General features: G+C 42.4%; 2 protein-coding genes across 19 annotated transcripts in view; both read left to right on the forward strand.

Annotated features, from left to right (window-relative positions):
* FAM83F (family with sequence similarity 83 member F) overlaps positions 1-18,276 on the forward strand; it is a 29,114-nt gene extending 10,838 nt beyond the window's left edge. The window contains 4 exon segments of the mRNA XM_083701796.1: positions 2,897-3,064; positions 5,182-5,303; positions 5,849-6,555; positions 11,753-18,276. Of these exon segments, the coding sequence (XP_083557922.1) occupies positions 2,897-3,064; positions 5,182-5,303; positions 5,849-6,555; positions 11,753-11,817 (1,062 nt within the window). The 3' untranslated portion in view covers positions 11,818-18,276.
* A 7,634-nt stretch (positions 18,277-25,910) lies between these two features.
* Positions 25,911-27,589, forward strand: part of TNRC6B (trinucleotide repeat containing adaptor 6B) — a 97,389-nt gene continuing 95,710 nt past the window's right edge. For 8 of the 18 annotated variants that reach the window (XM_083701748.1, XM_083701758.1, XM_083701763.1 and 5 more), the window contains exon 1: positions 25,913-26,482. The gene's annotated coding sequence lies outside the window, so the exon portion shown is untranslated. Of the gene's footprint in view, positions 26,483-27,589 lie in introns of all 18 variants that reach the window. The other 10 variants (XM_083701767.1, XM_083701751.1, XM_083701754.1 and 7 more) reach the window with 3 other exon arrangements.

The following is a 27,589-nucleotide window of genomic DNA, read 5'->3' on the forward strand; positions in this document are numbered from 1 at the left end:
GTTACAGCGCCTGCTTTGGCTGTAGAGACTAATACAGAAGAGACCTGTTTTGTTACAGCTGGGGCAGATGAAGGCGTCCAGTTGTGCTGATGCAGGAGTACTATGGCATTTCTTCTTTCTGCGCTCCTCCCAGCGTTTAAGAGAGCAATCAGCTTTTGTAATAACTGCTCATGTTACCACATCCTAAGGCTCTTCTTTACTCCTATAGAAGTGCTGAGATGTTCGCTGCCATTATCTGTGTTAAAGCGTGAGTCCTATGAGGAAGGTTTGGAGGAGTTGGGTGTGTTTAGCCTGGAGAAGAGATGATTAAGAGGTGATATGGTAGCTTTCATCAAATTCATTTTCTGTTGCTCCAGAGGGTAGGAGCCAGCAGGTTCAAATTACAAGGGAATTTTAACTCAACATTAGGAAGAACTTCCTTAACAGTTTAAACTGTCCTTTAGTGGAACAGATTGCCATAGAGAGAGGTGTACTCTCCCTCGTTAGGGAATTTTAAGCAGAGATGTTGTAGCATTGAATTTCCTTCATTGGCAGGGGGTTATGCTAGAAAACTTGTGAATCTCTTCTACCTCAATGAGTTGTAGCCAGTTCTGTGCAAGAGCATACGAAGTTTCACTCATGCAATGTGACTTCCATTTCGTCTCCTCCTATGCCTCTCCCCCAATCTGCTCTAGAGGGTCCACCAACCCCCTTGAGCTGATTTTGAGGAAGCGGGGAGCGGTTGGAGAGGATAGGACAGTAGTATGTTTTGCATTGTTGGAATACAGTTCTATGATTATCTTAAGTACAAATGTCACATCACAGAGTTTGTGGAGATAAAATAACTTGGTCTACACTTGTAGGCATATGCAAGTAATTTTTAATCTGAGCTGTTTTGGGGAATTGAGGTATGTTAAGGAATACCATAACAACTGAATATCCTTAAAGAAAAACCTACTGCCATAAACTCACCACAAACAGTCAGGCAGGTGAGACAGAGACCTCCATTCAGATAATCTTCAAAATAATGTTTTGGAGAATTGGGATTCCATTCCCTCTGGTATAGTGCTAACATGCTGCAGAAGGGTACAGTTCTGCAGTGAAGAGGAAGCTGAGAGAGGGAGTGCTGAATTATTTTCATTTGAAATTTGTCTCCCTCCATTTGCTTTTGTTGATTTATCTTCCAGATTATCTGCCATCCTGTTAAACATACTGATTCTATTATACCTCTTATGAGAGGTATCACCTTTACAAAATGTGTGCTGTTCCACCGCCAAGCTCTAGTTAGAGTTGCACATAATCTAGAAAGGCTAAGTAATTTAGCTATGGATGCGGAATAGTACATTGTTTCTCAGTCCTACGCCCAAATACATAAAAAGAGATGGTTGCCTTTGTTGTAAGAATCCAGTGATGCAGGGTACATCAAAACCCCCAAAGCAAAGAAAGAGGGATCCTATTTAATAAGCAGTGTCTGGGCTGTATGACGCTTTCAAGTTCCAAGGTAATGCATTTCCTCAACAGGTAATGTATGTAGCAGTGCAGATTGGCCTCTAGGTCTGTAGAGCACCTCCCTGTTTCTCACTTGTTCTTGCTGGCCCTCTATTCTGCTTGTATGGTCCTGTCTTCATTAAGGGGAGTATTTAACAAGTTCCAACCTTTCTGAAACCCAGTTGACCTCCATCAGGATTGGCAGCCCTGCAAGATTTGCGCAGGCAAGACTTCCAAAGAAAATGCCTCTAATTTAGAAGGAGAACGCAGCTAATGGCAATCTGCCCCAAAGCAGGACTAATAAGTAGTGTTGCTAGTATTTGAGTTCAAACAGTTTTTGTAACGCAAACTTGTACAATGTATTTTAGATATTAAGGATGGGCCAATATAGCAAAATAGGTGCTCTTTCAAATAACTTTTACTAATCCAAAAATAGTGTAGTTTATCTGAAAAACAAGTGAGCTCATGTGCACTACACTTGGGTATAAGTCACATAGAATTCCACGGGACCCATGCGCACATGTATATAGAACTTCTATAAAAATCCACTTAATGTTACATATCACTACCCAAAGATAGGAAAGAAGCAATTTAAAAACACCTTTTTTTGGGGGGGGGGGACATACTTTAAAATCTCTTTCCACTGCAGTATGGAACCAGCGGTATTCATTTTTGAGGCCTCCACAGGAGGTTAAGAACAGTTTCAGGTTAAAAACGGACCTCCGGAACGAATTAAGTACTTAACCCGAGGTACCATTGTATTGTTTGCTTTGATGAGTAATGGCTCTCAGTCCAAGTTCTTTTGCATTACATGCTACCTAATCCTTTCGCTAGGAATTGAACATGGGATCTTCTACATGCCCAAGCATGTGCTCTACCACTCAGTTATGGACACCTGCATTGGTGGAGCTCATTATTACCATTAACTGCTAAAATGATCAATTGTAACATTCCACCTCATTGAGAGGGTGAGGACTGTTAAAAGGGGGGGGGGGAATATTTTGATTAAATCCTGAATTAGGGGTTGACTATGATTCCTATTAGGTGGATGAATACTAGATTGGGTTTCTGGGAGAGGATGGGTACGTCACTTCCAGAAAACGGGTCAAATCATTGGGAGAAGTCAGGTCATGCAGTTTAGATGAGAGCAAATACTGTGTTTTTCAGACACTACTCAACATGGAACACTCAGTGAAAACCCTAGGGTGGCTCTGAACAAGAACTAACCAGCTTTCTTGTCTGTTCAGGCAGTAAAAACCACGCTGTCAAATAATGTACTCCTGAATATGTTGAAGCATATGTTTTCCATAGTGTGTAGCGTGTCATGGGTGTCTGTGATAAGCCCTGGTGGCATAAGGACAGAAATCTCTGCCTTATTGCAGTATTGCTTTTTAAAATAACTGCTTGTTCTCTTTCTGTTCGTGGCCAGATCATTGCAGTAGTCATGGACCAGTTCACTGACAGGGACATCTTCCGGGATATCGTAGATGCATCATACAAGCGTCGGATCCCCGTTTATATAATCTTGGACGAAGAAGGCTCTAAATTTTTCCTGGAAATGTGCAAAGGCATGGAGCTGAGTGATTTCTATATCCGGGTGAGCTGATGATGTGCACTGTGATTAATGAGAATCATAGCTGAGAGGTATCAAAGCACAGTTTTAATATAAATTTTGAGTAGATTAAATAATTATTGTATTGATAGAGGCCTTGGACTTGATTCTTTCTTCACCTTCTGTTGCCACTGATCACCTAGCCAGGTGTCCCCTCCATCTTCTCTTTGTGCAGTTGGTTCTTCCTGTCTTAAGTGTAAAACCTTAGTTTTGACCTGGTTCTCCAACTGTTAAGGTCATATTGAATCCCAATTCTGCCTTCTGTGGAATTAGCCATCCCTCCCAGTTTGGTGTCATCGGCAAATTGGATGAGCATCCCTTCAATTCCTTCATCCAAGTCATTTATAAAGATGCTCGATAACAACGGGCCCAGGACAGAAGCCTGCACTTCCCCCCATGTCACTTTTCCATGATGATGAGGAACTATTAATGAGCAGTCTTTTTGTGTGGTTGTTTCACATTTCATGACTTTATGCACATCTTGTTCATGAATTATTTATTTATTTATTTATTATGGAATCAGTCAGTGATTTACCGTATGGTCACAGACCCATTAAAATTATTATAGAATTGTTACGTGACTTACATTGTAAGCAGGGTTGAGCACAAGTCACTTCTCCACCTTCGCTGGAACCTTTGTCCTCTAGTGAAGACGCAGGCAGAATTACTATAATCTTAATGGGACTCGAGCAAAGGTTGCAACATTTTCAGATAGTGGAGTACCACTTTATGAGGCAGCCTTTCCACCTTTTCCTTTCCTTTTTAACATGAAAGAAAGGCAAGCTTCTATACTCAGCAGCAGCTGCCAGTTGCTTCTAAAATTGTTTCAGAATGGCACTGGGAACATTGCTAGATGATGGCAGAGAGTGGTTCCCAGCAATTTTGTATGAAAAGAAAGATGGAGGTCCATATGTGCATAAGGATTTATTATCACTGGTTTCAGAAGCCCTTGTTTCTGAATAATTTTCCTCAGCATTGCAGCCTAAGCTGCAGTGCTCTGTAATGCTCTGGTATTTGCTTCATTCTCTCTGCAAAAAAAGGTGTGCGGATTCTTTCTTTCTGCAGTTTAAACATTCTCTTTAGATTCCCACAAGTTTTATTGCATGAAGAGGTGCTCTTGCTTTCTTCTAAGACTCAATAGCATCTTTGTTCACTGACTTTCACCTTTATAGATCTGGTCAGCCTTTTGCAATGCATGGTCTCTGATCCTCTGTTCCCCCAACTGTTAGATTTGAATGCCCATTGTCTACTTTTTCAGAGCTGTTCAGATGAATGAAGTAAGAACTGTCAAGCACTTTTTATATTCAGCATACTATGGAAATTATTATTGTTGATAATCATCACCACTTTTTTTTCAGGTACAAAGAACCTTCCCTAAATTAGGGTGTTTCTAATCATGAAGGTTCTCATTCTTCACCAGACAACTACTTTTCAAGGCTCAAATAAGTTTGCCTTCCTTCCTTCCTTTCTTCCTTCCTTTCTTTCTTTCTTTCTTTCTTTCTTTCTTTCTTTCTTTCTGAAGACGGTTAAGAAACTTCAGCTGGTGCAGAATTTGGCAGCCAGGTTGTTCGCCTTTTGGCAAGATTGTTTGAGTGTATTATACCGATCCTGGCCCAATTGCACTGGCTGCCAATTAGTTTCTGGGCCCAATTCAAAGTGCTGGTTTTGATCTAAAAAACCTTAAAGGGCTGAGGACCAAAACACTCCAAGGGGCAACTCTCCACATATGAACCTACCCAGACCCTGAAATCATCACCTGAGGCCCTTCTTTGTGTGGCTCCTCCACAAAGGGTCCAGAGTGTGACAACACATGAACAGGCTTTTTCTGCAGTGGCTCCCTTGTTGTGGAAGGCGCCTTCATAACATATCTTTAGGCTCCAGGCAAAAACATTTATCTGTAACCAGGCCTTTGGCTGATTAACATTCCATGACCTTTTACATGTGTTTGTGGGAGGGGAGGTTATTGGTTTATTTTAATTTTATTATGTATTTTGGGTTCTCATTTTGTCTTTGTATGTTGTGAACTGCTCTGTGATCTTCAGATGAAGGGTACTAAATAACAACAACAACAACAACAACACTGTGCTTTTTCTTTCTGTCAGAATATCCGTGTGCGTTGTGTGACTGGAGCTGGGTTCTACATGCCATCAGGGAAGATCCAAGGCAACTTGGCTACACGCTTCCTGATGGTGGATGGTGAAAAAGTTCTTACTGGATCGTACAGGTCAGTTGCTAACTCAGGGTGGGTGTTCCTTTTACATATATGCATGTAACTTTCCCTCTGATAACTGGAACATGAAATGTGTCCTGATCCTTTTGCAACTTAGCTTAATAATTTGTTCCTAGTTTCACACATGAAGTCAGACCTTTGGTCCATCTAGCCCAGAATTGTTCTCACGCTGCCTATAAGTAAAAATGCACAAGATTGGGAAGCATGAGGGTAAAGCGGGATGTAGAAGGAATAAGAAACACAGAACAAAGGCAGAAAGGAAGAGACGTATGTGAGCAATATGAAGCAGGATTAAGAGGGGAAGAAGGGATATAAGAGAAAAGATGTACACAGAAATGACAAAAATGTTTGACTGTCACCTGTCTATCTTCCAAGTACTTTCTCTGCTATGTGTGTCTACAAATTAACAAATGTACTTGGATAATAAATATGCTTCCTGATTACTACGACATGTTTTCCTAGATGGTATGAGCTTAGATGTGAGAGGGTAACTGTTTCTGATTGCAGTGCTTTTAACAACAATATCTCTTGTTTGATAGTTTCACATGGACCTCATCCCACATAGACAGAAACATGGTCTTGTACTTGACCGGGCAGCATGTGGAGATGTTTGATATTGAATTCCGTGAACTCTATGCTATTTCGGAGGAGGTCAACCTCTACAAGGAGCTGAACCTTCCGTGCCCTTTCCGCCAAGGCGTCGGGAGAATGGGATTTTCCTCCTCTACAGTGGCCCGGAAGGCCATCAGCCCAAAGTATGGACTGGTAGTGGCAGTTCCCCCAGGCGAAATGATGCGCTGGGCCTCCCGCCAGAGGCACGAGTCACAAGGGACTCAAGAAGCACAGGAAGAAGAAAGTGAGTCCAATAGGCGACTACAAGCTTTTCTGAATGACCTTATCACGGTGGAGCAAGTGCTGCCAGATATTGAGCCTCCACTTGAGGACCTGAACAGAGGAAACCGGAGTCCTCAGAAACTATTTTCCCTATTAAAATCCAAATCCAAATCCAGGGAGTCCATCCGTGACCTCAGGAAAGATGATGTTGCCAATGGGGAAGCTGGTTCCAAACCAGTCAAGAGGTTCGGCAGTGGATTTTTCAGACGGGCCAAGCGGCCACCACCCTTCAATGCTGATGCCAGTTCTATTGCCAGTGATATTGCTGAAGACTTTGTGGTTGTGAAGACAGGAAATGAAAGCCAGGCTAGCCCTCGCCCTGTCAGCGTCCGTAGTAGTGGGGCTAATTCAGGTAAATAATCCTGGGGAAGACTCTTTATTTTTTGTTTTTACCAACAAAATAGTTACTCTTTCAGGATTTTTTCCCCCAAAAAAGCTTGCCCTTCTCTATTCTGCTTTCAGATCCCCAAACTTCTATACTGGGTGATAGACCAGTCAGTGTATGGGCAGAGTAAAAGGAGGGCAGCTATATCAAGTATTAGTATAATCCTGAAGTCTGACACTAACCTCATCTGATAGCTTTGTTTCTAGATGAGTTTAATTTAGGGGGCTAATGGGATAATTTCACATTTCTCTCTCTTTCATAAATTAGGTTCATAAATCAGGTATTTTGATTCCAAGAAGGAAGCAGATTGTCATTCTGTGTTGCGTGAGTGTAATGTAGGTTTATTAGCAAAACTGAGATGCCTCATGCCACTTAACTTTATATGACTGGGAAGAGACTTGCTGTGACAATCATGGAAGGTATTTGTATTCAAAATGCGCCCCTGGATGCACCAGCCGAGGCTTAAATAGACTCCTCTTATGTTGTTTGACTCTTTCATAAGACACCTTGATGCATTTAATCTGCTATCTTACACCCTTCAAGGGTGAAGGGTGAAATTCTGACGTCTTTGTTTTGTTAATAGCAAAATATTTTATCATGGGGTTGGGAATGAGACATGTCAGAGCAGACAGATCCACTCAGCATCTACCGTGTGTGTGTGTGTGTGTGTGTGTGTGTGTGTGTGTCTATCTATGTATACACATGTGTCCCTATCCTCTGATGAACAGAACCCCAGTAGAACACACTTCCCTTCCCTGGAGCTCTCATTTGTAGTGTGCTTTGGAGAAGGAAACAAGTGTTAAAAAGAGACTCCAGGTGGTGTTTTTTTCTGCATTTTTCATAACCTCACATAAATGAGGCACTATCCTGCCTGTCCCCTAAGCCCGCTGTGCATTCTAGAGGGGGAAATGCTAGCAACAACCATTAAAAGGGTCTCTTGTAATAAGCTAAGCCAGCATTTGTGGAATCTTTATATGAGGCCTTTTGGAATTCCCTTATAACAATTCTTTCTTGTTTATAATTACTGGCTACAGTATGGCTTGCAGTTGTTTAGTTTTCTTAACTTTGGGGGGAGGGAACTAACCTGTGGCCCTTCAGATGTTGATGGACTCTGGTTTCCATCTGCTCCAACCAATAAGGCCCAATGGTCAGAGATGGTGGAAGTTGCAGTGCAACAATTTGACTGATGGTCAGTTTTGTAGCTTTTAATGACCGAAGTCCTGTAGCTATTAACTACTTCCTCTAAAGCAGACATGGCTAACCCATGGGCAGCATCTGTCCCTCAAAACATTTTTGTGAGTCTCCAACAGCCCCCGCTCCACATCATATGCCAGTTTGGGGATGGAACTGGTTAGTGAAGTTTAAACAACAGCCTTGCTGTGTGTGCCAAGTTGATCAGGCTTGACCTGAAACACTCAGTTTAGGAATCTTCTTTTGCACAAGGAATGCAAGGATACCTGGAGCCTTCCCCACAATTTGGGTTTTCTGCAGATTGCCTTTTGCTCCAATTCAGCTTTGAAGAGTTAATTTTCGCAGGGAAGGCTCTGGAGCAATAAAAAAGTGTGCAGGAGCTTTAAAATGTGCACCATGCTTGGAAAGAGCATAGGAAAAGTAAGCTGTTTTGTGGTCATATATCTCGAGAAGCAAAAGTTCTGTCCCATAGAATCCAGAAATTGGATTGACTTTTGAAAACAACATTCTTCTCTGCAAAGATTCAGGTATGAATTGTCTCAGTAATGTTCTCTCCACATGCATGGGAACATCCTCCATTTGCGTGGGTACAAAAATTTCTCATAGTAAAATAGCAAAAGTCTGCTTTTTGCCACCTTGCATCACAGACCCAACTTGATGGTCTTCATGCTTCCTGTTAGCAAAACCCATTCACACACAAACTTCATGCATGCCTGTGGTTTCCAAGCAACTACTAAAGCTTATCTATTGTTCTTGAGAAGTAACTACAGCTTCAAGGCTGAATATCTTACAAAAGCTAAGCTTCAAACTAGGTTACAAACACAGCTTTGCTAATAATGAAAGGATAGCATTGAATTTGAGAGGTTTTACACATTTTAAAAAAGTATTATATGTAATAAAGAAAGAATATACCATAAGCATAAATGTCTCTAGCCAGCATTAACTTCCTAGGTTACCAAATACACAAGTTGGCCCTACTGCGTCTGCTTGTTAGGGTTACCGAGTTACTAAAACCATGTTTCAAGATGCATTTTAATCATGACACTCTCCCAATGAGTCATTTGTTTTTTAAAAAAATGAGTTTAAAATTATTGTTGACTCCAGGGGGGGTCTCCTGCTGTGATGGCATGATGCCAGAAGGTTTTTTTGTGGGGGCCCCATATCCCCCTGAAATTTCCATTAAAATTAAATAATAGTCTTTAAAAATTAAATAAAAGATTTGCTGCCTGCTTCCATATAGTCCCACAGGTGCCGCTTTGTCGAATTTAATATAGAACAATGAATGGTGATGGAATGTTTTCAAATAATGTAGAATGGCTGATGGTAGTGCTTGGGAAGGCAGTTCTTGCCACGGCTGTTTTGACCCTTAGGGTTGACCCTGGGTCAGTGTGGCCCTCAGTCCAAAAAAGATTAGCTATTCCTGCTCTGAAGTTAAATCTGTTCACTGTCTAGCCTATCCTCTAACAGTGGCCGTGTAGGATGGAATAGAAGGAGCTGCAGAACCAGCACAAGCTGTGGGAGAGGGGAGAGCTGTGCAGTAGTCAGAAGTTTCTATACACCCCCCACCCACATCTCACAATCTTTCCAGGCAAACGAGGCACAGTTACAGGTCAAGTACCCATTCCAGCCACACTTGCCCTCCAAGCCTGAGCTTTCCTACTCCTGGATTAGAGACTTTGGTTTAATAGTTGTATTCTGCTCTTCCAACAACAAATGTTGAGCTCAAAGCAGCTCACAATAATCACAGCAGCATTTAAAAAACAAGCATTGCAATCACTAACACCGCAGTATATAAATAAAGCAAACAACAAATTCATCAGAGCAATACAACTCAATAATTGGAATCCCGGAGTTGATACAGTATGTGAAGTTGTCTCAAAATACAATATACACTAAGCCGAACAATTTCAGATACTTCAGTAGGATGGAACCCACTTAAGGCTGTCAAAACTACTAATCACCACAGTTCAGAGTTTGCTCCACTTGCCTTTGCATAAATGTTTTATACTTGCAGCCAGTGCAAGAAAGCACTGTGTGTTTCACTGCCAAGGAAGTAATCTATGGCAGCCTGAGAGACCTATGGCATATAGCAAGCTATAGTGAGAAGCCAGCCACATGTCATGTATAAAACATGAAGCTGGCCACCAGACCTGGATGGTATTTGAGAAGATGGGAAATTGGGTAACAGGGCATAAGCTGTGCTAATTGGTACACTAATATTTCTAGGTATACAGGTACTGTCTTTTAACATTAAATGGTTATCACTCACAGTAACTAGAGTTTCCCCATTGGAATATGCATGGGGAGGTTCCCAGCTGTTGAGGAAAGGAAATAGGAAGATGAGGAAATTCTGGTTGGATATCTTGAGGTTTCTGCCATTTTAGCTTGGAAGCGATGGTCAGAAGCATCTCCCCCACCCCCACCCTTTTTTTTTTACTGGAGTATAAATTGTAACACCGAACATTTCGGCTTAATACATTTTGAGACCCTTCTTGGAGATGGGCAGTCTGTTTCTTTTGCGTTGAAATCTGCATAGCACAAGACATGCACAGATTCAAACATTGTGTTTTAAAAATTCACAGCAGAGAAAAAAAATCATTTATCATTTGTAACATTTTATTAAAGTTGACCAGAGGGCATGCAGCAACCCCTAGTGATAAAACTAGAAAATAGCAGAGCCCCATATAGATATATAATCCAGAGTGAAGGTTATTAAAGCTTTCTGTATGTTGAAATTTTTCATTCTGTGTATGCAGTGAAAAAGGTTTTAGATTGTAGCAATTAGAGCACAAAAAGAACAGCTCAACTCAGGTGCCAAGTGGGCAGGTTGATATAGTGTGTGTGGAGGACCAGGACTGAATCTAAAGCTTAAGTTTTGAACGTGGACCAGTGTCCTGGTACCTATGAACTAGTAATTTTACAGAGGACTATTCAAGTAAATAACGTCTAAATATAAGTCACATGAACAAAGTGGTGCATGTGTGCACATGCAGTGCCTGGTGGAGAGCGTTTCCTGGACTGGTTACCTTTCTGCCTACTCACCCAGTTAGGGGATTCTCACTGGTATTGTCTGTGGCACACAGAGGGAGGGGGACTGGGGACTGCTTTTCCAGGGCACCAGCTAAAGAGGATGAAAACGGCGGTGGGAAAGCCAAGAGAGGCTACTTCCACCCTTAGCATCTGAGAGCCAGTGTGGTGTAGTGGTTAAGAGCGGTAGTCTTGTAATCTGGGGAACTAGGTTCGCGTCTCTGCTCCTCCACATGCAGCTGCTGGGTGACCTTGGGCCAGTCACACTTCCTTGAAGTCTCTCAGCCCCACTCACCTCACAGAGTGTTTGTTGTGGGGGAGGAAGGGAAAGGAGAATGTTAGCCGCTTTGAGACTCCTTAAAGGGAGTGAAAGGCGGGATATCAAATCCAAACTCTTCTTCTTCTTCTTCTTCTTAACTACCCTTAATGTAGTTTGCAATTATCTAAATAATTTTACTTTGAACGAGATGCATTTAAAAAAACGTTTTTGTTAATGTTGCTTCTAATAATCCTGAAAAATGGAATTGGCCTTCTCAATGGCCTTCATTTGATAACTGTATATATAATATGATGCTTAAATACTGAAGTTCTGCTTTATTTACAAGAAGTGTTCAAATGCATACAAGTCTATAAAAGTATTAGTAATTAAACATGGTGCCTTGATGGTATCTGCACCTCTGTTAAAAAGCTGAAAAGAACATATTTTGTGCCGTAACAAAATTTGTAAATTAATTGGGAATAAACAATCGAAATAGTTTGAAAAATGCCTTCACTGTGGAAACATTTCTGGAATATGTTTCCTGTGGCTGTGGGTGGGGATCATGAGTTGCAGAAGGGAAAAGGAAAACTGAGAAGGTATACCTGAATGTGTCAATTTTCTTTTTTAAAAGCACGCTTGAAATCTTTTAATTAGAAACATTTGGTTCATTTTGTTTTTCAGATACAGAAAGAATGAGACCAAGCTCCCCTTCAGGGGACAGAGCCAAACAGTCCAACTGTGTGGTGTCGTGATCTGAGGAAAACAGCGACGGGAAAACTGAGAACCCGAAGGGACAAGTGTGGCTGTGGAATATACAGCTGTGGGCTGATTTCAAACCTACAGTCCCAAGTTCCTCACAATGGTCTGTATCAACACTCTACTGTCAAGGTCGGAGCTGGTACATCCATCTAAAGTGCTCATGCAGAGTAAAACACATGACATGGAAGATTCCTATGTGGAGAGGTAGCAGCATGAATTAAATAACAGTGATAAGTGGAGTTTGGAGTTTAAATCTGTGCTGACATACATGTAGGGGTGCTTTCTATTTCTATGTGTTGCTTCTTAAATTTGGTTACAGGCTTAAGAAGAACGCGGTTATATTGTTGATAATTGTACTTTACTGCTGTTGATTTTGTGAGTCAGAAACACAAATCGGAGTTAAAAGGTAGAATCCAGAGAAGATGGTCAAAGCTGGGGATTTTGTATGTCTGAGGCAGCATTTCTCAAACATCTGAACATCTCCAATCATCTACACACCTTTAACATTTACTAGATCTTCTGCACCTTTCATAACCTTTTCTATAATCCTAATGTATGCATAGCCACCATGTGGCAGTGACAAAGACAAGAAGGGGCTGTGGAATTGCTAGAGAAGGTCTGGTGGGCTCATGCTCCCGGCTGTGGCACAGAGTTGGGCCTATGCTCCTGCTTCCTTCTGCTGAGCTACACAACTCCCTACCTGGACTAAAACAGTTATGCTAAGGACCTGGGAGCTGCATGTATATTGTACAGTGGCACTAGTTCAGAACCTCAGGTTCATGGCCCATATGCAACCCTTCAGGCCTCTCCATCTGGGCCAGACCCCTTCACCAGCCACATCCCCTGCCAGACCTGCTTTGCCCCCTCCTTGAGTGTTTTTGTCTGGTTGGAATGATGTGTCCTTGAAGCCTGCTGTAACAAACATAAAATTAACATTTGTTGCTGAGCCCACCAGTGACTTGTGGCCTCTGGAAAGTTGCCCAGGAGGTACCGTGTCCCCCTGCCCATCACTAATCTAATGGGACTTGCACACTTACAAAAACGCACTAAATTATATGTGCTGCCCCCACTTCCTCTGATGACTCCTGATTTCCATTTGGGGGGTGGTGGCCTAAGGATTTCTGTACATGTTTGTTTCTCCTCTTCAGAAATCTATTAAGATTGCTCTAGGCAATGAAGAAAGAGTCAGTGAAATTGATATCCAATTCCTCTTCATTCCATATAGAGCTTGACATTTAAACAAATTTTATGCCCTATAATGGTTATTCGGATGAAAGCATGGGTCATAATGCCAGATGATGCTTATTAAGGTTTGCAGGTGAGATTCTACATGGTCTCTATTAAAAAAACACAACTTAAAAGCTGCACTAATAAGAGTAGCAGGTGGCAAAACAATGCAAGATTGATATAAATTTAATCTTCCCTTGCATCTCATTACTTTTGTCCAGATTTATAACGACAAATGATTAAAAGTACCTAATTCAGTTCCTTATTCCAGCACTTTAAAAGTCAAGGTTGTCAGTGCAGAGTCACACTACTTTATACAAGCCCAGTGGATTAATTCAATATACGGACATTTGTTTTCCAGACAGCTGTCCTATAGTCAGTCTATGGCTTTATGCTGCCTTAAACAGTAGCTTTCAGGCCCTACCAGAGGCTGTCTGCCTTTTTGTATCCAGCCTGTCTGTTACAGAATACTAATCAGCAGAGAGTGAGGTGCAGAGTTTGCCTTGTTTAACACACATGCTAGCTCTGTTTGAGAATGTTCAGTAAGAAATACATCCAAGAGAAAATGTCACACACACTGTGCTTTCGAATTGCCTGCTGTGTCAGCTTTTATAGCAAGGGGTCTTCCAGAAATTGGATTACGTTTGGATGGCTGAGGGGTTGCGGGTAGGGGAGCTCATGCCTAGCCAACCATCTATTTATTAGTGCTATTTAACATTGATTTAATGGTATACGGGGCATGTGCTGTACTCTGCCTGGAAGCTGTTCATTACAGCGATTTCCCTTCTTCTGTACACATGGCTAGTTAAACTGGATTCCATGGAGATGAACGGTGTATTAAAACCGCAATGGTATTCACCCACTTCTCCATCTATATTCAGATGGCCAACTTTCAGCCAGACGTGGTATATGCACGCAGTACATTTAACTTCCAAGTGGGATGATTGTGCTTCAAAAATATATCAATGCAACCATTGTTGTAATAGTCACAGCCTCTGCCTTCACTCTGCTGAACATAAACAGTTCACTTGTGTCAAAACTGCCTTGAATCCCTTGAAAAAGGTAGTCTGTTTTGATTTGGAGTAGCTCCAATTGAAAAATATGTACTTATTAAAACATCCGGGCAAATTTATATTTAAAAGGTAATTTATTTTTAAAAACTAATTCTATATTTTAATTTCATGTGCACTTGTAAGTTTTTACAGGGCTCAATCATGCGTTCCAAAAACTATAAATCCAAGTTGGTTTTGGTTTTGGTTTTAGAACAAGTCCCATGAATTGTTCCCATTATCCCAAGGTACTTTTTTTGTGGCTCTTGTATTTGTTCATGATCTTAAAAAGCCACTTGATTTCAAAAGTGTTTCATGATTGTGGATATGTATTTTTAAATGTGATACTTTTGTTGTTGTTGAAATGCAGAAACCACAAAATGAAATGAAACTAAATCTTGAACATCATGTTTTTCTACAGCCACAGATAATTTGAAGGGACGGACTGATGTGTCTGAATGTTTTAACACCCAGATGAAATTAAAATTGATGTGGTACTGGAATTGTACTTTAGAATGATAGTAATACCCGTTGCATTGCCATACAATTCAAAATATGCTTAGGTGCATACAGATGTGCATGCAAACAAGGCCTGAATTGTTTCTATTTGACTGCTGAAGCCCACTTTCCCCTATTTGATAGATGTATCAGTCAGCAAATCAATTTCTGATCTAATACTCCAGCGTTAGTCAACCCAGGGCCCTTCAAATGTTGGATTCCCCTCCCAGCATCACTGATGATTAGACATGTTGACTGGAGCTGGTGGGAGTTGGAATCCAACATCAACTGTGAACCACCCTGAGATCTTATGATGAAGGGTGGTATATAAATCTAATAAACCATCTGGATGGCACTACATAGCTACTGCTTCAATAGTCAGATCTTGGTTCCCATGTCCACCATTTTAAAATGTACATTTTTAAACTTTGAAATTGCTGCATGTACATGAGCATGCATACATTCATTCACCCCATGAGCAATGTGTGTGTAAACATTGGCAAATTGTTTTGGGGGAGGGGGAAATGAGTTGGTGATGATACCTGTTTAGGGCCAATTAGTACTGTGCTTTTGCTGCAAACGCTAATGGTTTCCTCTGAACTTGACCCAGAAGATAAATTAGTATATTTTAATAAAAACATGAGTGTGTTTTGATGATGGGTTTACCACTCAGATTATGTTCATATGTGCACACCCTTCTTTATGGAAAGCTTCAACTGCAATTAAATTCTCACAATCAGATCTACACAGGGGGTTTGCACATTGACAGTGGTATTGGGAACAGAACTTTCATGAGGAAGATGTACAAGCACATATTGCACACAAAAACCCAATGCTACACAAATTGCATTTTGGGATCTGTACAGATAACCATTTCAGAACACATTCTACCAGAGATGTGTAGCAAAGTTCTCCTTAACACTAAGTCAACTAAACTATGCCTGGGGTGAACAAAGTAGCCTGGCATCAGGTATTCTAGTCTAGGGTGGTTTAGTTGGGTCACTCTGCCCGAGTCATAACACCCACCATGAACTTTTGGGAAGGGATTGTGGCATGGTGTTGGGCTTTGCAGCCAGAAGGTCTCAATTTCATTCCCTGGCATCACCAGTTAAAAGGATCTTCGGTAGCAAGTGATGAGATAGACCTCTGCCTGAGAAATTGTGGAGGTGCTGTCAGTCAGAGTGGACAATACTTGGCTAGAGGAACAAATAGTGTGACTTCATGGAGCAATTTTCTCTGTGTGTGTGTGAGAGAAGGAGGGTCTGGATGACTTGGTGAGAGCACAGAACATCTACTTACTGAAGTTTTTAATGACGTCTCAAGCTGATCTATATTATGCTAGCAAGCAGACCTGGTCATTGCTGAGGCTTTGATATATGCAGGTTATAAATCTACACATAATAATACGCACCTAAGTTCCATTTAGGTTGGTGTGATTTAAGAGGGCATAAAAGAGATCAAGATTTCAGTCTGAGTTTCCAATTAATTGATGATCATCTTATAAACATTTTAGGACCCCTTCGTTCTAGTCTCTCCCTGAAATCTGGTAGCATAGTGGAACCGAATTGGCCTAACTCACCCTTGTGAATATTATGCAAATGATGTTTAGTGATTTTATTTGTGTAGTATACTTCTTCTGTAGCTTATGCTGAAAGTGTTGTGTATATTTGGAATTTATTTCATTACATTGCACAGGATTGAAGATAAGTGGATCTGGTCATAATTCTAAAATAATGTCTTTGAAAATTCACCACTTTTCTTCAGTCCCTTGAAACTTTCTGTTTCTCCATGATGAACAGATTTTGATTAAAAACTGATCTCAGGAGTTTATTAGAAGATTCATCTCATAGCCTGTCGACTTATTGTATACCCATCTTCTGAGTAATTTTCATCAATATTTTGAAAGGTCTTCAATACTTCCTAGTTATCCAGAAATTATTTGCTGCATATTTCCCATTAAGGCTAGGCTTAAAAGGAAATCTTTCAGCTGACTTTCGGCTATTTAATTTAACCCTGTGCTCACATATAAAATTACTGAGTGCTTCCCTGATTATAAAACCTCTTGGTCCACTTCATATACAACATGAAAAAAGAATATGGATTATCAGCTGCCTTTCTATTGGGGGGGGGGGGAATACTAGTGCAGCCAATACCTATTGAGGGACACTTCTAAATAATTGGATATAGACATAGGTGGATCAATAGTTTGACTGTATAAAGCAGATTTGTAGGTTAATTTTTGAGGTGCAGTGTGGTCTGTTATGAATGCACAGACCTGCACACTTTGGTTACAAGCCTCAGTGAAATAGTTGTGCTGCAGCCTAGGTTCACCTTTTTCTTACACTGAGATTATCCACATGAAGGGAAAATGTCATGTGGAAAGAGGACTGTGCACTAGAGCAATTCCAACAGTGCAGATTTAACATGAAAATATGCTTTACTAGTCCTCCCCTCCCCCCACTTCAGAATCTGCTCTTGAGTGCCTTAATCTTGAACCTCTTCCTAGAATGGAACTTTAGTGGATCTTGAAATTGGTTTCTCTGTGCCTAAGCTACGGCATTTAATCTCAGATCTTATTACACAGTGTTTAGCTTTTTAACATTCCTTTCTACACTTTATGAATTTTGTTTAACTTTCGCGACACTTGCTCTCTTATGCCCTAGTAGTCTTTAATACCAATTTTCTGCTTTGACAGCATCAGCTGAAACTTTTTTCTGCTCGTGTTGAAAGCTTGGATTTACTTTTGACTTTCTAGTGTGAAGTTCAGGTCTTTGGAGCATGTAGAAATTTATTGACACATTAAAATGGTGCTGGCAGCTTCTGTGAGACCAGGGATGGGCAACCGTGGTGGTGATGGAAATAATTATGATTTATTTTGGCCAGTGCCATTTATCATGTGTCAGCACTTGAGAAATAATGTGGCAATGGATGTATGGGGCATCTCCCTTGCTAGCAAAGTACGGAAAAGGAAAACGTAAGCCTCAGGGTACATCAGGTCTGCACAGAACTCTTGTGGTGCTTCTTGCTGTGGGACTGTAGCACCAGGTTGGAGGCATGAAAAACAAGCGTGGTATGGCACAAGCAAGCCATAGGTCAGATCACGACAACTTCACATCCTCTGCTGGCTCTGGAAGCACTTTTCTGCAGTGCAAATAAGTGTGTATGTGGTGGTAGAGGAGCATTCCAGGCTTGAAACTTTGATATTTGTGAAGGTCTGGTGTACATGACTCCTCAAAAGAAGCCCACCATGATCCAGCATGTTGCATTCCCAGCATTAATTCATTGAGTTGTGGCTTTTGCTCAGGGAAACTTTATTTGAAGTGCCATTGGATAACAATCCCCGCCCCCTACTTATATCCTTCCTTGGTGGAATAGATTGAGCACATTGCAAAGCAGCAATGTTGTTGACTTTCCATGGGATAAGGAAGGGATCTGTAGTTCATTAACCTCTTTCCCTTTTTGGGGCTCGCAGTGCCTGAGTTGATCATGCCTTGTAGCTATATGGACTAGAATAGTCTACACTGGCTGTTGCTGGCAACAGCAGACCCAGGTTTGGTGGGCAGCCTTTTGACAATATGCCATATTGTTGCGCGTAAACATACTTGTTTGGTGTGTACATGTGCCTTACTGTCATAACAAATGCATTTTATACAACAAATAAATTCAAAACTGTTTTAAGTAGCCTTGTGTTTATTGGCATGGTGTCATCTAACTGAATGTGATCAATTCTCTCTCTCTAGTTTTGTAATGAATTACGGGCGAACATGTGGGGCAACTCTGGAAAGATAGGTATTTTGGTGAGCGATACACAGCTCTGCTTACAAAGAAGCCAAGAAAGGGCATCAGCCCTCGAGGGAAACTCTTGAGAGGCCAGGCAATGGCTGGGGATTAGCAGCTGATTAAACTGACTAAAGTCAAGTATCCATACTTCATCACACATAATACTAATTGACACGGCATATTTCTATGAAAGAAAAAACCAAAACCAAAGTAATTATATAACTACTACATATGTCAGGATTATTGTATATTATAACTTAATAAGATTTTTGAGTTTGGGAAGGGGCCTCAAGATTGTGGCCCTCATGCACCACACCCCATATGACTGCCATTGTGGACAATAGTAAGGCTGCTCTGCATTGACTTTTATTTTTTACAATCAACCTTTAATCACAAGGAAAACAAAACTAACTAAGATACAGGGGGAGATAATAAAGGGAATTTCACATTACAGTACTAAGGAAGTACATATTATAGAAAGGTGCCCTTACTACTTGTTTAGCCTGCCTTAATTGCCAGGATAATTTCTAGCGCTGTTTTATCTTTCTGCTTTTCAGAGAAGAGGATGTAAAATGAGAGTGCAACATAGGTTATTTAAAATAAAATAAATGGGCATTGAAGACCACCACCCTCTCTAGGGAAGTAATCTGCACACACCCAAAGGCATTCATTATTGGTATTAGTATTTAGATCTATCTTATCCGAAGATCTCCAGGCAAAATACAACATTTTTTACAGCACTGGGACCTGCCTGAAATTGTCCTAGGCACAGCGGTCAGCAAACTTTTTCACCAGAGGGCCGGTCCACTGTCCCTCAGACCTGGGGGGGGGGGGACTATATTTCTTTTGTGGGGGAATGAATGAATTCCTATGCCCCACAAATAACCTCATGTAAAAACACCAAGCAGGGCCCACAAATAACCCAGAGATGCATTTTAAATAAAAGGACACATTCTACTCATGTAAAAACACGCTGATTCCCAGACCGTCTGCGGACCGGATTTAGAAGGCGAGTGGGCCGCATCCGGCCCATGGGCCTTAGGTTGCCTACCCATGTCCTAGGGCTACCATCAAAAAGGATAGGCAAGCTTTTTTTGGGGGGGGAGGGAGACTTATTTGAGGCTTTCTACATGAATAGAGATTTTTATCTTCATGGAGGGTATATATACTTTCCTATATGTTTGACAAGAAAATTGCCCAGTCTTCAAAAAATATTGGCTTAGCTGTTAAAATATTTGACACGCTCTTGAATTCAAGAGAAACAAGCACTTTGTTATCTCCAACCTGCCAGGAACTCTCTCCCATCTGCCAACAATACTTGCACTGAGCACTTGCAATTGAAAGGCAGAGGTTGGGCGTGGGGGGGGGGGAGCAAGTCTTAAAATGTGATCACTCTTAGCTGTCTTGCTAAGTATGCTGCGTTTGTACAGAAAGATCAGTTCTGGTTCAGCATGGACATTGCCGACATTGTACTGCTGCTTGAAAGAATGGGAAGATGGCTCTGCTTTAGTGCGCTGAGGGATAACTGCAACAATCATAGGAGAGGGGAAAGCATGGGGGTCATATTGTCCATTACTTTTCCCCAGTGCCATTATTCTCCTCAGTACATTTTCTGCCAATCTGTAAATGATTCAACCATTTGTATTTCTCAGAAGTCTATTCCCCGCTCTCTTGCCCTGTCAGAAAGTTACAAATAACATTGACTGAATTACTCAGTATGTAGAAGCCCTGATAGCTGAAGCAGTGGAAGAAAATGACTGTTTCCCTCCTTCAGCTTACCAAAGTGTCTGCTTTTTATGTCTTCAAGATAGGAGCATACTAATAAATGCAGAGCAAGGGAAATGAATCCAAGCTAAGGAGCACTTAAACAAATCACAGGATTTCTAGGAAGAAAGGCTGGATGTTTTTTTCTGGACTTTTCCAAACTTTAAATGGCGAAGTTTGGCCAAAATATATTCTTGCTTTCTATTTTTAAATGGACTTAAATAAAGTTCTTGAATAAAGATAACATGCAGTTGCATACATGGGAGCATATTTTCTCTCTTGTACAAAAGCTACATGCATTTTCTTGTTGCAGGGGCCATAACTTGGAACAGGGCTCAAATTTGTATATAAATAACACTCTCTGATAGGGAAGCATCTCTTCCCCTGCATTCTTATCGCTGATGTTTAGGAACTCTATAACATAGTTAATTAGCAGTGAGATGAATTTATTTATTTAGAGTATTAATATCCCACCCTTCAATTAATTCTTCTGAGATAGGGGGCAGAGGAGGGGTTAGCTCCACAAGGAAAGAGATCCATAGGTGGGTCTGAGACCTCAACACCCCCCCATGCCAATTTATCCTAAGAGCCACTGGCATGAAGATATCCCCCCATTTCATTGCCCCTCCTTTTTGTCTTTCAGCAGTCTTTGAATCCTTCAGCCATTACAGCTTGTGGTATGAGAATGGTTTTTCTGTCTTTCCCAAAGCATGGAATTTAAAGACATGCCACTGTGTGGATGATGCCAATTTATGGATGTATTACTTGTATGTCTAGCCAACTTTTCACCAAAAGGTCCCAGGGAGAGTTATAAAAAATAACACAATTAAAAAACAAATACAAATTACATTAAAATAACAACACACACACACACCAACAGTAGCGGAAACCTCCTTATTCCCTCTGAATCGGAAGAGGTCGCTGAGGTGCTAGACCAGTGTTTGCAGGCAGTGGTGGGCTGGATGTGGGACAAGAAACTGAAACTGAATCCTGAAAAGAGGTGGGAAACTGAAACATCATCTTTAATTGTGGACTTTGTTTGACTTGTGTCCATTTATTATTCTTTTGTACAGAATTACTTGTTTGTCTTACGTAGACAGAAGAATGGCATTGTTGAAAGGTGCTGTAAGAAATTATTTTTAAAATATTAAGCGGTTTAGAAAATGGCTGTTCAAAATCTTAAATGGTTTTTCAATGCTAGTAAATAAATAAAATGAGCACACTGAACAGACTCACGGTGCAGTCTTGGACTTGTCTACTTATAAGTAATCTCCAGTGAATTCAGTAGTAATTACTTGCCTAGTGGAACAACTATCTACTAGTATAATAGTGACACACAGTGGCTAAAGGAGGCAATGCATTTTCTTCACCTTTAACTAAAAGTACAGTAACAGCAAATGGGATGCGGATGGCGCTGTGGGTTAAAAACCACTGTGCTACTTGGGCTTGCGATAGTCATGCTGGCCACATGACCTGGAAAAACTGTCTGCGGAAGCGGACAAACGCCGGCTTCCTCAGCCTTTAAAGTAAGATGAGCGCCGCAACCCCAGAGTCATTCGCGATTGGACTTAATTGTCAGGGGTCCCTTTAACAGCAAAGTTAATGAAACAACATTGGGAGTGGGGACATGTTCAGACTTACATAGGCAATTAAGAATACATCTTTCCACAATAGTTACTTGATTTCTGATTTAAACTTTAAATACGGTTTCAGGGGCGGACTTTGGTCTTTCAAATTTTAGCGGCGCCCTGTGCAAAGCCAAAATTTGTCATGCCCCTCAGCTTCTATTCTCCTCAATTCACTATATCATAAATGTGACACCCTACAGCACCCCTAAGCTCTGCACCTAGTGTGGCAGAACCTATCGGCTGCCCTAAATCTGCTGGAGGACTCCCAAGGAGAGGAGAGAGAAGAGGAAGCTGTGGGAACACAGGGAGGAGTGAGGGGCTGCCAGCTCTGCAGGCAAGGGGTAACATAACTGGGCTTCTGAGGCTTGGGGTGCGTTTTTCCACAGGGAGGGCTGTAGAATGTGGTGGTCAAGGGAGCCATGGACTCAAAAAGGTTGAAAACCTCTGCCCTAACGCTTTTCTTTTCTCAGAGCTTTTTTCTTACATACTAGAGCCAAGCTGATGAGTCCAGCCTAATTCTTCCTGCCACTGTGAATGTCTCTCACCCTCAGAACTCTCTCCAGTCCCCCCCCCCCTCTCTCTCACACACACACACACTCCCCAGATCTCACTCCTCGCCGGCCCTGCTTCACATAAGTGCTTTTGCCTGCCTGGACTATGTCCTTCAACTCTGATAATGCTCCTTGCTTGTCTGTCTGGAGGATAGGAGAGGTGTGTGTGTAGACATTAGTCTACTGTAAGAAGGTAAACTGTGCATTCGTTGCTCTGCCCACTTTTGCCTCTAGCCTCTCCTACCATGGGTATATGCTGCTGTGAATGTTGCCCAGAAGGGGATGCAGCACAATCCACATCCCTAAACCATAACACCAGGGGGGTAGGGTGGTCCACCCTTGAACAACTCCACCAGCTTTTGCTCACAGAGCTTCCTGTTCTGCCCACTGAAAGTGTGTGTGGAGAGAAGTATCACCTGTGGAACTGCCCCTTGCAGTATTATTATTATTTATTAAATGATTTGGTGATGAGCTTTCTTTCTTTCTTTCTTTCTTTCTTTCTTTCTTTCTTTCTTTCTTTCTTTCTTGGGACAAAAATACAGATGAAACCATTGGGAATGAACAGTGAAATGCTCCAAAGCATACGGTTGGTGGAATATACAGTACAAATACCGTAATGTATAAGGTACAACATTTATTACAAAATTGTGAAGGGGGAAATAACTATGACACATAATATAATAATAATAATTTATTATTTGTACCCTGCCTACCTGGCTGGGTTTCCCCAGCCACTCTGGGCGGCTTCCAACAAAGATTAAAAATACATTAAAATGTCACACATTAAAAACTTCTCTGAACAGGGCTGCCTTCAGATGTCTTCTAAATGTCAGGTAGTTGTTTATCTCTTTTGACATCTGATGGGAGGGCGTTCCACAGGGCGGGTGCCACCACCGAGAAGGCCCTCTGCCTGGTTCCCTATAACGTGGCTTCTTGCAGTGAAGGAACTGCCAGAAGGCCCTCGGCACTGGACCTCAATGTTCGGGCAGAATGATGGTGGTGGAGACGCTCCTTCAGGTATACTGGGCCGAGGCCGTAATATTAAAATATATGCATAATTGTTTATTAAAAACATGGATATAAATAAATATATACAACCTTGGACTTTTTACAGCATCGGTAGGTAAACTAAGGCCTGGGGACTGGATCCGGCCCAATCGCCTTCTACATCTGGCCCACGGACGGTCAGCGTGTTTTTACGTGAGTAGAATGTGTCCCTTTATTTAAAATGCATTTCTGGGTTATTTGCGGCGCATAAAAATTCGTTCAGTTCTCCCCCCCCCCCAAAAAAAAATATAATCCGGCCCCCTTCAAGGTCTGAGGGACAGTGGACTGGCCCCCCTGCTGAAAAAGTTTGCTGGCCCCTGTTTTACAGCATGTTAGATACAAATTGGCTAATGTCTGCCACCAACAATGAAAAGGAAAATGTCACTGGTATTTAACAGGTCCTTTAGCAGAGCAAATGAATGATACATTAATTAATGTGTGCCCACAATGTTCAATAGGACCTCAAAAGGGAAAAGGAAGCTCCAGTTCTACTGGTATCTAGTAATTACCCTGTGTTTTGTTTATTCTTCTCCAGGTGTTCATTATGACAATTCAGCTGGCATCCCCTGAGTGCCCTATGCATGCTTTCAAACATTTCTTTATTCCAGAAATATATTTGAATAAATCTGAAGCCCCATAGCCCCCTCTAAGTGAACCTCATTCAATTTTAGGGCAGGAGGGATGCTATACAATAATCAAGAGGACCTCTTTTTCTTCTCTTTTTTTGCCATGGTAGTACCATGAAGCACTGGAGCTGTGATGTTTAGATCAGGGGTGGGCAGAATATAGATCTGGGTTGAGTTTTTAGAAGTTTGGGTGATTTTCAGAAGATTGGCAAGGATTTTTGAATCCCAGTGGTTTAATAATAAAAGCAAGAAATGACACGCACCTCCCTTTAATAACACTGCTAAAGTGAAGAACGCATGGGGGTAACCATGGATAGATGTTAATGTGGCAGCACTTGAAGCTCCATTCACTTCTGATATTTAAAAAGATATTCATGGGAATAATTCTAATTTATGAGTTTAGCCTCTGCTTGGCAGAACTTGGGGGTTCTAGCAAAACAAGCACACACATGAAGTAGATCCTGCAAATCTGAAGTCTGCTCACCCAAATTAAATTGTGAGCCCACTGGGAAGAGAAATTGTTATTGTAAGGAGCCACTGGCCATGGGTGGGGGTTGCCCCCACAACCACAACACCCAGCTTTTTAAAGAGGAAGTTTCTTGCATTTGAAGCACTTGACATATGAACAAAACATACATGCGCTATTCTATTCTCAGAGAAAATAGCATGCTTCCTTTCAGTGCTTTACTGCCCTTTCAGGAAAAAAAAAAACCAACTTTATGGCAGCACTCCTGCCTGTTGTCTTCTTCTTAGTAAAGTGTCACATACTTTGATTGTTAGTAAAATAATAATATACAAGCAAGTGTGTAGTGGTTTGTGTGTCAAACTAAGACTGGAGTGATTTATTGACAGTCATAACCGATTAGCCGAACTTTCCTCCCAGGTTGCTACCAGGATAAAAAAAATGAGGGAAGAACCACACGTGGCCTTCACCTCACTTGAGGAAAGGCAGGATAAAAATGTAGTTAATAAACCAGGCCAGTTATGGACACTGAGGTGTGATTGATCCTATATTTAGCTGGTTTATGTAAAACCACATTAGAGTTGTTTAGTGACTGAGTGGTCTATAAATGCTGAATAAATACCGTAAATTAAAAATTAAAATATCACGAGGAATTTTACTTCCTCTCCCATCATTGTTCAGCATTCTTAATTGTTGTTAATGAAGGTTATGTGCTAGTTTGGCAGGACTGAGTACTGCACTAAGCGAGGCTGTCCTATGGAGAGGGTGACTGGCACGTAGCTAGTCATCCCCGTGCCAAGGGAGAGCTCCACGGCTGGATACAGGGATTGAAAGAACCAAGCGGACTGAGGCGCCTCACAGATCCGCAGAAAGGCAGCGCGTCACCGCCACCCAAATGGACGCCGGCTGTCACCGTCACGTGGAGGCAGCCCAAGGCCACGTGCGAACACCAGCCTCAAGGACTCACGTGGTACTCCAACTGCGCACAGCGCGGGGCACTGCGGCTGCGCAAACCTGGCTTGTTATTACAGTATTTGCCTCTACCCCCCTCCCTAATTCATAAGAAGGCGGGGCTGTTCTTGGCAATCTGAGGGACCGTGGCATATTACCCAATCGCATGTCGCCTTCTGAGAAATTAGCCCCACCCCCGTCAAATTGGTCACCTAGGCGACCAATGACGTTTCCAGTCTTGAGGCCAGAGAAGGTACGCGACTCGGCTGTACCGAAGGCTTCGAGATCTGCGATTAGCCGGTTTAAGATTGATTGACATCTTCAGGAGCGAAGACCAAGCGCACGCGCTGTGAAATATTTATTATTATTTTCGGCTCCGTTTTTACGGCGATGCGAATTCGGTGGCCATGATTGGCCGGCTATAATGACGAAATATGTAGCCAATAGCCTTGCAGTAAGGAACAATATGGGTGGGACAAATGCGTGACTTGACCAGACGAGCTGTGTTTTTGTCCAATTGGAAAAAAGCTAGGGCGGAGAAAGCAGAGGAGTGCAAGTTAAAACAGCATAGGTAGCTGGTTTCACCAATAAGGAGTCGGGTGGTTTTCATGCTGCCCAATTATTATCATAAACTTATGAGGCGGAGCTTTGCTTGATATGCAGCCACTGTGACTAATGCATCTCGAGATGGTTGAAGAGTCGCCCAATGGGAAATGAAGAGGGGGATGGAAAAGGGGGCAGGTCGCCTTGAGACGGCCAGAAAACTTCGCCAATCAGTGTTAACATTATTGCGGTGGTAGCCAATGGACGGCCATTGAGGGCGGGACCCGATGTGTTTGGGTTCGTGCTCCTCCAGGGAGTGAGACGGCGGCGACGAGGAAAGTTTATTTTTTGGTGGCGGTTGACCCCCCCTCCCCCCGCCATTTGTTTTGATCTCTGTATCTGGCGGCTGGATTTCCCCGGCGGGTAAAACGGGCGGGAAAAGCGGCTCCCGCAGCAGCGCCCGTGGAAAGGAGGTGGGCTCTCCGTGTGCACCGCTGCGGGCGAAGAGGCGACGGCTGCGGCTCCTCGTAGGTGAGTGGCGAGGCAGGCCTTGGGGGCCCGTGGCGCGCTTCTGCGAGGCTGCTGGAGCGGGTGAACGGCGAGGCCTCTTCGCTCTCCTCTCAGAAGACGCCGCAAATCCCCTCAGAGAGGCCGAACGGCTCCTTCTGGCCCCTCCAGCTGTCTCTCAGCTCCGAGGGTGTCATTGTTGTTAGTATTATTATTATTATAATAACATGTGTGTTGAGATAATGATGGTTCCTGGGGATACCTCTCTCGTTCCAGTTTCGCGGCTGTAGCTGCAGGAGCTCCGATGGGTAAATGAATTTGGGGCTGTTTAGGATCGGGGCGTCGGGGGGGGCGACAGGAGGAGAGGGTTTTCCATCGCTTTCCCTTGCGCGTGCGCAGTGGCGCTTCCTTCTCTGAGGGCATCGGCGGTGGAGGAGCAGAAGGGGAGTTTAGTATACAGTATTTGGAGTGGGACGTGAAACTCGCTCCTCGGATAATGACGACCTGAAAGGGTAACGGGGCTCGAGAGTTTTTCTTTCTCTCCCGAGCTAATGGTGAGATTCTTATCTCTCTTTTCTCTCCCCTCACACCGTCCAATAATTCGGGATGGAAACTCAGGTTCTGTGGTGCAACCAGTCAAGATCGGGTGGAAACAGCCAAGGACCCCGAGTGTTGCCGTAAAGGCTTATTTATAGCAGCGCTGGTTGTAGCAAGCCCCAGCTCTACCCAAGCAGGATGAAAAATGATCCTAAAAGATATAAATAAACACAGCCGACTGGCGGCCTCTTGCTTTCTGCTCTCCTATGCTTCCGTGTGTGGGGCTCTCTTCCACCCAAGGGGCGATGACCACCTCGAGCGTAACACGTTTGGCATAATAATATTTGAAGCGGATAAGAAATGTTAGAACTGTTGACTAGAGTGCCCACTCCTTAGCAGGGTCAGAGCCTTTTAACTGAGAGAGGCCCGTGGGAATAGTTTAACATACAGTGGTGCCTCAGGTTACATACGCTTCAGGTTACAGGCTCCATTAACCCAGAAATAATGCTTCAGGTTAAGAACTTTGCTTCAGGCTGAGAACAGAAATTGTGCTTCGGCGGCAGCAGGAGGCCCCATTAGCTAAAGTGGTGCTTC

This window comes from Podarcis gaigeae (genome assembly GCF_964106915.1).
Source record: "Podarcis gaigeae genome assembly, chromosome: 10".
NCBI lineage: Eukaryota > Metazoa > Chordata > Lepidosauria > Squamata > Lacertidae > Podarcis > Podarcis gaigeae.